At 39.5% G+C, this 13136-nt stretch overlaps 1 protein-coding gene and 1 long non-coding RNA gene across 2 annotated transcripts; one reads left to right on the forward strand and one right to left on the reverse strand.

Moving 5' to 3' along the window:
- Positions 1-3219: 3219 nt before the first annotated feature.
- LOC141767114 (uncharacterized) lies at positions 3220-4042 on the reverse strand. The gene is made up of 2 exons (XR_012593776.1): positions 3751-4042; positions 3220-3720 (listed from the first exon to the last, which is right to left on the reverse strand). It is a non-coding gene; the product is annotated as an uncharacterized LOC141767114 (long non-coding RNA).
- A 2906-nt stretch (positions 4043-6948) lies between these two features.
- LOC141766643 (uncharacterized) lies at positions 6949-9756 on the forward strand. The gene is made up of 4 exons (XM_074633629.1): positions 6949-7269; positions 7441-7681; positions 7975-8112; positions 9361-9756. The coding sequence occupies exons 1-4, from the start codon at positions 7109-7111 to the stop codon at positions 9628-9630; spliced, it is 810 nt and encodes a 269-aa protein (XP_074489730.1). The 5' UTR covers positions 6949-7108; the 3' UTR covers positions 9631-9756.
- The last annotated feature ends 3380 nt before the right edge of the window (positions 9757-13136 follow it).

The raw sequence follows: 13136 nt of genomic DNA on the forward strand, positions 1-13136 counted from the left end.
ACACACCAACCCGACATCAGAGAAATAGCGGCGACAAAGGCCGTTCGTTGAGTTGCCTCACATCGTCTTTCTCTTGGCCAAAAAGTTGCGCTTGAACACACCGCAAAGACTACAGCCGACGTCCAGTTAGCACGTATGTTCTGCGCCTGTGTGAGAGGAAATAACTCTCCACACCAGCAGGCGGCTGTATTCTGTATTCGGCATTCAAAAAGGGAAACCGGAAGACAGAGGACGGCGAATATACGAGCCGTTATGATACGCACATGAAACAAAGCGACGTTTGCCGACCATTTTTACACCACTCTCTCTCAGCTTCATACCAGATGGCCATGTCGTTGTGAAGATATCTGTGTATTGGAACGATCAGATGAGATGAAGATGAAAAATGAGAAGAGCCTTCTGTGTTTTTCCTCTTGACTTCACTTGTTGACCTGCTTTCCTCGCTTCCGTTTCTCTTCTCGTGCACAGTTCATTTAAACTCAACAGCCAATCAACATAATAACATAATCAACATGCTGAATCGGCCGAAACACCTAAGACTCAGGCAGACTAGAGCCAACGGTGCAGGACACACCGAGAAAACTAGGCCTTCAGGCGCTCACCAACGACCCTAACCGTTGGCTTGGTGTGTCAGGGCCTTAAAGGCCACAACTTAAACAATAGCAGACAATGTAACGGATCTGATACATGAAAAATGCATAAAGATAAACTATGTTTGAAAGGGTACTGAAGCGTAATTTAGTCATGCTGTGTTGAAAAATGCCAAATGATTGATTTTGGATGTGTAAATTTGCATTTTTATTACCTCCACCAAGGCTAAGGACCTTGGAAAGAGGTTATGTTTTCACCGGTGTTGGTTTGTTTGTTTGTGCGTCTGTCTGTCTGTCCCTCTGTTATGAGGGTTACTCCAAATGTTTGCGATGGATTTGAATGAAATATTTTGTGTGTAGCACAATGAACAATCCATTAGATTTTGGTGGCGATCCAGATCATGACCTGGATTCAGGAATTTTTTTTAAGAATACGATGTGGCCGCCTTGAAAAGATACGTGTGTGGATGTGTGGCGAAACATTTACTCGGAGCTGTGGGGATTCAATTAAATAAATAAAAAGCTTAAAAGAATATTTGATCACAAATTTTAATAAGGACTTGTCGGCACAGATGAAAAAACATATTTCATACACAGACTGATAAACACACCCCACACGCATTTCTGATTTTGTATTATAAATGTTCTGGGAATAAAAGACATACGTGTTCACACAACATGTGCTGTGACATATTTACACCAGAGAGAAAGAAAGAAGCGGTAGATGACAGGATGAGAGACAACGTAGTGTAACGTTATACAGACACAACAAGGCTGCTGAATGAGAGAAGTATCCGCCGATACGTTACATGGAAACACACCGTGTTAATAAGCCGACCATCTCACGGTACCGCCATCTGTGACCTGTGATCTGTTTTTAAAGTCACGCACCTTGGCAGAGGTATGCGCTCTCCGAGACGAGTGCCATTCTAGTTTATTATTATTAGTCAGTGAAACAAGACAGAACTTAATACTTTGGGTGACAGGACATGATTACACTACAGGGCAAAACATGCATTGGGTACAGTGTAAAAGAAAAAGAAAAAGTTTGATCCTGAGGTGTGTGTGTTGAGGAAAGAATGAGTAGATGAGTTTTCCTGGCAGGGGTGGCTGGTGATAACCCAGGTCCAGCTACTTTGGGTCTTTATTTTTACATTTTCGATCATGTTGTGTTGTGGCAGAGGTTTCTACAGTGGCCAACATTTCAGAACACTGGAAACAAAAACGTTTCTCAAAACTTAACGACATTTCCCAAAACACATTTCACAACACATCATTGTGATGTCAGCACAGCACACGCCTTTTCTCTTTTCTGTGGAAATTAAGCCATCGGAACATTTCAAAATCTGATGAAACAGTGTTATCTGGTGATATCAATGTGCTTCCCTACACTTTGACCAGAGTGTACTGTGGATGAACCATTAAGCTGTTAAATTTGACTCATTTAGCAGGTAGCTAGCTTGCTAATTCCACCGTGCTTTCATGCTACAGTTAACGTTACATTAACGTTCTAGCTTTAGTCTAGAACAGGGGTCAGCAAATTTTACTATCAAACGAGACATTTTATGCAAAAAAACAAAAACAAAATTCTGCCTGGAGCCGCAAAACATGTGAGCATTGTGATGAATGTAACATAGCTAATAGTCTAAGTATATAGTATATAAGTCTAATGCAGTGAGGGCCCAAATGCAAATGTACTAAGGATTATTACAATTACAGTATTGCAATGTATTAGTCGTACATTAAGGGAAAAAATCTGAGATTTCCAGAATAAAGTCATAATATTAAGAGAAACAAAGTCGTAATATTATGAGAATGAAGTCATAACTTTACAAGAAAAAAAGTCATATTACAAGAGAAAAAGACATAACTTTACGAGGAAAAAAAGGCATAATATTACGAGAAAAAAGCCGTAATATGAAAAAAAGTCATAACTTTACGAGAAAAAAGAAAATAAAACGTAAAATTACTACTTTACAATATTGACCTTATTCTCATAATACTATGACTTTTTTCTCTTAAACTTATGACTTTATTACTATAATATTACAACTTTTTTTCTCGTAAACCTATGACTTTATTCTCGTAATATTATGACTTTATTCTCGAAATCTCCGATTATTTTTTTTTTCCTCAATGTGTCCCTTATACTCTGTCGTACCGTCGTACCATAGACCTACAACAATAAGAAATGAAAATGTAAACAAAAAACAGTTATTCATTTCCATTTTTATTTATTTTCCATTTTGTTTAACATCTACATGCTCCCACTGGGTCAGATTTTTGATAACAACAAAATAAATTACCATAACTATGCAGACGACACACAAATTTACATAACTCTATCACCAGGAGACTACAGTCCAATACAAGCACTGAGTGAGTGCATTGAACAAGTCAATAATTGGATGTGCCAGAATTTCCTTCAGCTGAACAAAGACAAAACTGAGGTCGTAGTTTTTGGAGCCAAAAAGGAAAGGTTAAAGGTTAGTGCTCACCTACAATCTGTGATGTTAAAAAGCTCGGACCAAGCCAGAAACTTTGGTGTAGTCATGGACTCTGACCTGAGCTTTAACAGCCACATTAAGACAATTACAAAGACAGCCTTCTATCACATGAAGAATATAGCAAGAATTAGAGGACTGATGTCTCAGCAGGATTTGGAAAAACAAGTCTATGCATTTATCTTCAGCCGACTTGACTACTGTAACGACGTCTTTACTGGTCTTCCTAAAAAATCAATCAGACAGCTGCAGCTGATTCAGAACGCTGCTGCTAGAGTCCTCATTAACACAAAGAAAGTGGACCATATCAGTCCAGTTCTGAGGTCTCTACACTGGCTCCCTGTCTCTCAGAGAATTGATTTCAAAATACTCCTGCTGGTTTACAAAGCACTAAATGGTTTAGGGCCAAAATATATTTCTGATCTTCTGCTATGTTATGAACCATCCAGACCTCTCAGGTCATCTGGATCAGGTCTGCTTAGTGTCCCCAGAGTCAGAACTAAACATGCAGAAGCAGCATTCAGTTTTTATGCACCAAATATTTGGAACAAGCTCCCAGAAAACTGCAGGACCGCTCCAACTCTCACTTCTTTTAAAACAAAGCTTAAAACTTTACTGTTCGCTGCCTTTAATTAAACCAGATAATGATCTGACACTGCACTAGAGCTTTTACTCTTCTGTGTTTTATTCTATTTTAGCTTCTATCCTAGCTTTTATTTTTAGCTTGTTTTTATTTTCTAATCTTTAATGTTTTAATGTTTTTATGTTTTTATAACTGTTTTAATTACGTCTTAATGTTCTTTTGCACTTTGTCGCAATGTTCTTGAATGTTTATGTAAAGCACTTTGAATTGCCCTGTTGTTGAAATGTGCTATACAAATAAAGCTGCCTTGTCTTGCCTTGCCTTATTAATCCACAGAGAGCCACTGGAGAGGGGCTAAAGAGCCGCATGTGGCTCCGGAGCCGCAGGTTGCTGACCCCTGGTCTAGAAGGATGTTTCATCAAATCTCTGTTTTGTCGTGTCATCGTCTCTCTCTCTGCTGACTTGTCACCTGCTTCATCATTAATATCTTGAGAGAGGTGAATCTTAATATTTTTATGCAAACAAAAATTACACTAACGTTAGTCTAGAAGAACTGACTTTAATGTCCTGTAAAGTCTCCAATAAATAGCTTACTGTTGAGCCACAGCTCACGCTAGCATAGCTGTCCTGTTAGCTTGTCAGTTATTAGAAGCCGTTTAAATTAACGTAAATAGCTTGCAACAAAAATACTTGATTAGCACTTTTGATTTAATAATGTTAGATAGTATTTTTAGGCTTAGAGTTTTGGATGTTTACATGTAACATTAATGTTAGCTGGCAGTGTTTTTTATTTTATTTTAATTGGCTTAATTGACAATCTTCAGCATATCAACCGGTGGCACCGTACAGTATGTCTGTTATTGCTAACTTCTATACCTTTGCCCATTATTGTAGTATGGCCCACTAAAATTACTGGCTTTACTTAAAACAGAAATGTTAATACTGATGTATTGTTGTATTATTGTTCCCTGTGTGTTGTTGCATGCATGAACTACTGGATAATTGTTGCCAGTAAATTACTATTAATTTGACATTAGTCAAATATATATATTTTATATACAGTATATATAGACTGTGACGCCAGGTCTGAACAGGGCCTTAGATCATGAACCGATGCTTTAACGAGTCTTAGCAGATTTGTAAGTTTTGATTCAGGTACTTCCCATTTTATCAGCCATCTACATCTGCTTTTTTCCACCAGTCCCACCACTTCCCTATTCAAACATTACAACACACACTTTCAACACTTTTAAGTTCTATGTAAATCAGACCGTTGCTATGGGCGCAGTTCTGATGACGGACTCTGGCGGACCGTTTTTGTGTCAAAATTATTGATTTCTTCAGTAAGTAGCCCTGTAATAAGCGGGGTAATGTACAGCTAGCGGGTCATTGTTGTAAAAGAATCCCCTTCAGGGCGATGAGAGACCCCTCCGCTATGCGTCGGCGTGCAGCATCGGCCTGTCGGGGATTCTTTCACAACAATGACCGGCTCGCTGTACATTATCCCTTACTTAAGTCTTGTTCTTTAAACCTTTCTTTTAGGACTGTCAACGCGATAATAACGCATTCATGCAAATTCATTTTAACGCATTAACGCCATCAATCTTTTGAAGGTTGCAGTGGGCTCAGTTTTAAAGCTAGAGTGACGATACTGGCATCATATGAAAATAGAAAACCTAAGGAATCCGTTGATACCAACCGTGTCATACTACTACTACTTTCAAAGAGGTCGCTTGACCTCTGACCTCAAGATATATGAATGAAAATGGGTTCTATTGATATTGTGTAGCAACATAAGCAATCAGTCAGGATGCATTAAAAAAATAGGAGACAAAAGGTTAAACAAATTATTTTTAAGTTCAGTGGAAGACGATATGAGGAAACAGTATGATGAAGGAAAGTGATTAGAAGGTGAAAAGTGATGAGAATCAAGGTGTGATCTCTCCTTGGGTGAAGGGCGGGTATACAGCAGTTACTAGGAACTCTGACACATAGCTGTAGCTCTGCCAGAGAAGTGCAGCAGTTTTTTGTATATTTGCTACTCAAACAGGCTTTCAAGACACCATTATTTAGAAAATGAAGAAAAAACAAAGGCAGAAACCAGAGTAGCAGTATAAATTACAAATGCTAAACAAATAAACCATCCTGACATTTTTTCTTGAGAAACAAAAGTAGCTAACTTATAAGCTTTAAGTTAAATAGCCGTTCCATTTTGTCATCATCCGAGCACCAAAACATTTCTGGATTTTGAACAGACATTTCATTTATAATAGAAGTTCTTAACTCATCATAGCATGGACAATACAAAAGACTTCTCCTAACTTGCATACTTCGCACAACCTGTTGTTCTTGCTGTGTTTGTGTTTTACCAATCCGTGACGGTCATCACTGCAAACTCCACCCCGTAAGGTCCGGTACTTTCAGAAAGTCCTACCCCCCGACCAGGGCCTTTAGGGGGCTAAAAACGCCCTGAAAAAATGTCCCCTGAGCTTAATTTAGACCCTGGACCCTGCAGTCAAAACGCAATGAGTTCCTCAAAAGGTTCTTAGTTCTGGGAGAAAGTTCCTGCGGTGGAAGCGGGGCTATAGTAGATCTATGTTGCATGGGTGTCCAAACTTAAACTTTTTTAAAAAAGTATATATGAGTCTTTTAATTTAAGACAGTATCTTAATGACTGAGTTTAGCGTTGACACTTGAATCTGCAGTAAGCTGATTTTAACACTCTTAAATTTCACTCACCAGTGAAAATCACTCCTGATGGATAACAGTGGTGTTGGGCCTTGGACTGAAGAATTCTAAAAGTACATCACAGAGGTGACTTACAGTTTTCTTGGACCTTAGTCGTCTCTTGTGAGAGAGAAAATGCTTGCTCACACTATGTAGAGCCAAATAAACTGAGCACCTTTTGGGCATGGACCAGTGAGCTACCTTCGGGTCTGAGAAATGAAGCCAATGCAGAAGTGTCTTAAACTTGCATTCTTTCTGCCAGCAGGAGGCAACTCCTCTGGGGGCAAAAAGAAGTCTGATTGTATAGAAGTCTATAAGATAATGAGCCTACTTTTCACTTGATTTATTACCTCAGTAAACATTGTAAACATGAGTTTATGTTCTCAATCTCTAGATAATAATCAAGGTGTGCTCCCTCCCTGAAATTCTCTGGAATCATAGCTGCAGATGTGCCGGGAAGGAACTGATACCATCTGACATTGACAAAGGCGTGGTATGCAGCAATTGCTATGAACTCTTGACCTGTTTGGACTGTTTTTATTGCAGATGTGCGGAGGCGTTTCCTTATAAATATGAGCTTTAGTTCCTCAGTCAGTTTATTGCATTTCCACATTGCACCCAGCAAGACAACAGGACCTAAGAAACCAAAGTCCTTTCAACGAAGACAGTTTATTACTTTCTTAATACAATAATTAATTGTAAAGATGATTGATAGAGACGTCTTACTCGAAGCTTTGTGCACAGTCTGCAATGCCGATGTGACTGTTCAATCTGATGTAAGGCTCAGATCTGCAGGAGCAACACAGCAGCCGCAGCTGTTCAGCAAGAATTTCATCCATGCAGTCTTGGGTGCAGATGAAACCAGGTAATTATTGGAAATGTTGTTTTTAGTTTCCTCATATGCTAAGAAGATATTTCTGAAAATGGTACACACTGCGGCTTAAAACATTTTAATCTACAACAGTCATCAGAGAGCATGTAAATACATTTTTTTATTTGCAGAATGTGTTGTGAACAATCTTACTGTACATTACAGCCAGGTGTCAAGATCCAACTTCTGCCGCCTCCAATGTGCCCTGCAAGGTCAGGATCCGTCAGCAGGTTATACCTACCAGGAGGAATGTGGAACACGAAATCCACCGTGCTTCATTAATGAGGCTGAATTCTTTGACCAAAGATTCGACTATGACTTCACCAAGCTGACTGCTGTCGAGACTTACCACAGAGGTGGAGAGGTGTACGAACGCCCGTATGGTTGGCAGCGTTTTGCCCTCAGGGTAAATATGCTTTTGTTTTATTTGACTTTTAAATCTCAGAATTTCATGACCTACATGAAGCATGCGATATTGACTCATGCTGGCGGCAGATGAAAACATCAGATCTGTGTGGAACGATAAGGAGACCTTAAATTAATACATGCACAAACATAAATGTCATATTTCTGTCGGGTTTTCCAGCATTTGACTGCACACCTTTGTAACAATTAACCTCATTGCTTCCTCTTTAAAATGACAATAAAAGAGAGACTAATAGAAACTTATGATGTTCTGATGTAAATATTTTGTCTCAGGTCCTGGATGATTATGAAAACCATGCCTGGCTGGGAACCCAATACCGTAGCACGCAGTCAGTGCCAGGGGAGTGGCCTGTGTCCTACCATGGGACGTCAAAGGAAGGTGCTGGCGGCATCATCGAAGGACACTACAAGGTTTGTTGGTTTGATTATATATCAGTTATTATCAGTGGTAAATGTTATATGCAGTAGAATGTAACACCTTCACAACTGCATTACTGAGTTACACCCAGTGGGCAACCTTTTTCACTGAAAAGTGAAGCCAACGCGGAACGCCTTAAACTTGAATTCTTTCTAACAGCCAGCAGGGGGCGACTCCTGGTTGCAAAAAAAGAAGTCTGATTGCATAGAAGTCTATGAGAAAATGAGCCTACTTCTCACTTGATTTATTACCTCAGTAAACATGTAAATATTTAGATTATGGTCTCAATCGCTAGTTTCAAATCTTCTTCAATACAGCATGATGTTCATTTAGTAAATCATGGTCCCATTTAGAGTCAAATAGACCATAAAGCAGGGGATGCTTTAGGGTGTGGCTACCTTGTGATTGTCCGTCTTTTTCGTCTTTACTTCGAATTTTTTCACAGTGTGTTTTCAGTTCATAAAAATACATTTTTAACCTTCAAAGTAAATTTTTAACATTTTGTTCACCTAAACATGTCTTATTCAGTGTTTGGTTGTACTTAGCTTCATCCTCTCATGTCACTTCTGGTTGCAAAAAAAACAAAATGGGGACAGCCAAAAACCAAGCTGGCAAAGGCCAAAAAGCCAAACCCGAGGTTTTCAAAACCGTAGTCAACAAATCAATGCCTGACGTCACAGTGACTACGTTCACTTCTGATTTACAGTCTATGGTCACACATAATTATGGTATGACACATAAGGCCCTTTATTACACGGCTTTGCTGAATACTTCATTCTGATTGGTCGATCACGGCGTTCTACGGTCTGTTATTTAATAGCAGACCGTTGCTATGTATATCAGACCGCCGTATGGGCGCAGTTCTGATGTCGGACTCTGGCAGACCATTTTTGTGTCAAATTATTGATTTCTTTAGTAAGTAGCCGTGTAATAAGCAGGATAATGTACAGCTAGCGGGTCATTGTTGTGAAAGAAACCCCTTAGCTTTGCGTCAGGGTGCGGCATGTCTGGGTTTATTTCACAACAATGACCCGCTAGCTGTACATTATCCCTTACATCCCTGACCTTGAAATTTTCTTTGCCCACACAGATGGGATAAAATGATAAAAGGCCCTCTACTCAATAGATATGGTTTTAAAGAAAATATTTGCAAACCATCACAAAAAGTCTTAATCCAGGGAAGAATTAAAGACAATGTACGACTAACTTTATAAAATTCAAATTCTTACTTCTTTTAACAGCCTGGCCCTGGTGACGCTTATGGCAGGGGGATTTATTCTACTCCATACTTGTCTGAGGCGATCTATTACGCCAAAACATTCACCTGCAAGAAGAACGGCAAGAAGTACCAAGTGATGCTGCAGAATCGTATCAACCCCACGTACCGGGAGAAACACAGAGACGGGAAGTACTGGCTGGTTCGCGTCCCTAGAGGAACATCACAGGATGAAGAGCAGAAGATGGTCCAAAGGGCCATCCGTCCTTATGGCCTTCTTCTGAAAGAGGTCTAACAGGGTGTGAACGGTCACAAAACAACCCAAAAAGTGATTACTTATTTGTTTCCTTTGCTTTATTTTGAAATGCCAGCGAGTGTGTCGTCTTTGAAGCATAAAGTAGTACCTGCAGGGTCTGAAATTTAATTTTTTCATTGCCTGCCACTTTGGCAGACAAGTATTTTCTTTTTTTTCTGCCACTCAGAAATGTTATCTGCCACTTTTAAAATCTCTGCGCTAAATGAAGGAACAAGGCAAAAGTGAGCATGGCTCACATAGCCCCGTTCACTGCTTGACCCCTACTAAAGTAGAGCCAAAGGTTTTGCCCTTTTGGAAAAATTAAAAACATTTTGGGCAGCCTGGACTTCTAACCCCCAAAAGGCACAACTAGACCACACTGCCAACCGTCATACCAAATTTGAAGTTCCTAAGTTAAATAGTTTTCGAGTTCTGCTCCGGACACGAAAGTGTGACACACGAACCGACGGACGGAACACTATATACGGGTATAATAACATCTTTCTTCTTCGTTTGCTCTATTTTTTCATTTTACATTTAATAAACAGAATTTTAATCAAATGTGTTGTCAATGCCTCTCCATACCAAAGAACACACAGCGGGTAAATGTTTCATTGTATTTTGGCTTTTACATTTAGCAGAAGCATGAAAAGCTGTCCTTTAGAATTGTCTCCAACATCCAAATTAAAGAATACAGTATCGGTATTTTTTAGGGCTTTCAAATTTAACGTAATAATAGTAATGCGGTAACGCAAATTCATTTTAACGCCACTAATTTCTTTAATGCAATTGATATTTCGGAGGTTGTAGCAGGCTCGGTTTTAAAGCTAGAGTAAATATACTGGTATCATATGAAACTAAAAAACCTAAAGAATCTATTGGTACCAACCATGTCATACTAGCGTGTCAAGAAGGAGGCTAAATAATGCTCCAAACTTACACAAAAGTTTGGCTAGGAAAAACTGGCATGGACAATCATGCGATTTGCATTGAAGCCAGAATAAATTTGATTAAAAGTAGGGCTGCCATTCATAATATAAAATAAATTAAAATATTTCCTCTGGGGGCAAAAAGAAGTCTGATTATATATAAGTCTATATACTATACATTTTAAAGTATATCTTATACACACATGTCCAAATGAACTGACATAAGCCAGCGTTATTCACAGGGAGCGTGAACCAGATAAATGTTTAACATTTCTTTACTATTAAGACTGCTAAAATATACATCCATATGACGTTTGTCGTGCTTAAATACAAGGTGCAAATTCTTAGTATCGATACAATAGATTATTTACCATGCAAATCAATTTTAAATCGATATACAGTACATCTCCCGTGAAGGACAACTTGCAAGTACCTATCGATAGTTGAATCGTAGGAAGATAAATCGATACATCGATGTAGTAGATGAATTGTTACTCCCCTACTGCTCATGAGATTGCTGTCAGGCCCTCTGCCTCATCCTAGCCAGCAAGCCCTCTCTCTCTCTGTGTGTGTGTGTGTGTGTGTGTGTGTGTGTGTGTGTGTGCTGTGCTTGATTGCAGGAGTGGAGTCTGGTGTGCAGGGGTTGTGCTGCAGCTGCAAACCGTCATCAATCTACTCTACTACAAATACTGGTCTTCAACTCCACCACGCTGCCAGATCGTAGACTCTGTTCCCACAGTCAGTCTAGTTCAAGCCTCTTATCTGAAAATCTGTTGTCTGTTTTTGTATGATTATCTCATACCTGTTTTTTCCTCTGCCTACAGCAGCACTCGGCCCAATTCCTGCCTCCATTCCACTCCTGCCTAGCACACCTCTCTGGATCTCTGGACTCAGCATACAGCTCTGGATCTCTGGACTCAGCACACAGCTCTGGATCTCGGGACTCAGCACACAGCTCTGGATCTCGGGACTCAGCACACAGCTCTGGATCTTGGGACACAGCTCTCCCCTCCCCCCACCCCCTCTGCCAGCAAACTCACCTGCCTTGCTCTACCCAGTTCTCGCCATAAGAAATTAAGTATTGTAAATAAATAATTTCTTTGCATCTATTACCTGCCTCAGTCTCTGTGTTCCGCACTTGGGTTCACTAAATTAGCCACGCCTAACAATTGCCAAGTTTCTGGGTCATGAAAAATCCAAGGCCCTTTCTCTGTTCCATACCTTCACTGGCTGTGAAACAGCATCTACATATGGGATACCTGCAATGCCTATGATATGGCAACAGAGACCTTCTTGGCTCTGTCAAAGGCGCCAAAGAGCATTCCAGAAGAAATAATTTCCGTTGTAGAGCACAATGATGGACGGGGGTGAAAAAAATATAAAGGACATGGCTGCATGTGGTGGGGCACCAGCACGCAGAAAGATTTCTAGCATGTAGAGCAGCCTATATGGTACTGCTCCATGTTTTCTCAATTTTACGGCCACCCTAAAGACCTACCCTGTATGAGCAGTGCTGCCTTGCATGACACTAGTAACATCCTGTAGCTCCCGATTAGTGTCCTCGCTGAAGAGTTCATTGTGTCACTGACAAGGGAAGCTCTCCAGTACAGACAGTCCTCGGATCCAAAAGTGGCATCTGCAGGTTGTATCTTTCATCTTTTGTGTTTGACACGTTGTTTTTAAGCTTCAAGTTGTTAAGGTCATATTGAATATTGCTCTACTCTGTACAGTCACTGTATTGTCAGGGTTAATGAACAAAATGAGTAAGCTTTTAAAACTCTATACAACATACATGTGTATAACAGACATGGTTTTATAGTCTAGCCTAGGTTCTCAGACATTGATATTTGCTTAATACAACATCACTGAATTAACCATTAACTATTCACCTGAACAGTTTATGATTAGAATTATGATACATAATTTGGTTATGGTAGGAAGTGAGGCGTTTTTGCGATGGCTCCATGTCTGGAAATGTTCAAGGCTCCAAACTGTTCAAGTGTACCAAGTTTCATGCCTTTATGACAAAGTGAACATCATTTTCACATATCACCTGGAATATAACCCATTGCTACTGAATCGGGGCCTCATCAGTTGTAACATGTTTATATTGACAATGAGGTAAGAGTGGGAAAACATAAAATAATGTATAGAGAATTAATTTCTCAGTACAGTTTTTTGAGTTTTTGTATTATTTTGTGTTTCTGCTGCTAAGAAAGCCATTTACAAACGGCCCCAATAACAGAATCCAATGCAAAGTTCTGAACATTCCATCAGATACAAACTGCACAAAGTTACGTTTATTCTGATAAGAAATGTTATTGTTGTTATTCATGTAATATATAATTTTAATGCTGTTTTTGTGCTCTTGATGCTGGAACTATCCATGGGCATATCCGATATATATGAAGTTAGTTATAAGGGCATTTGAAGTGGCATTCAGAATTTGCCCCATTGCAGCATTAGAGGTCAAAGGTCAAATTCTCTTGACCTCAGTGTGATGACAATGTGACTGAGGGATAGATTATAGTCTAAGCTTTACAATGATATATGACTTCATGATATTGTGTGTTGGTT

The sequence above is a fragment of the Sebastes fasciatus genome, chromosome 4 (genome assembly GCF_043250625.1).
Source record: "Sebastes fasciatus isolate fSebFas1 chromosome 4, fSebFas1.pri, whole genome shotgun sequence".
Taxonomy (NCBI): domain Eukaryota; kingdom Metazoa; phylum Chordata; class Actinopteri; order Perciformes; family Sebastidae; genus Sebastes; species Sebastes fasciatus.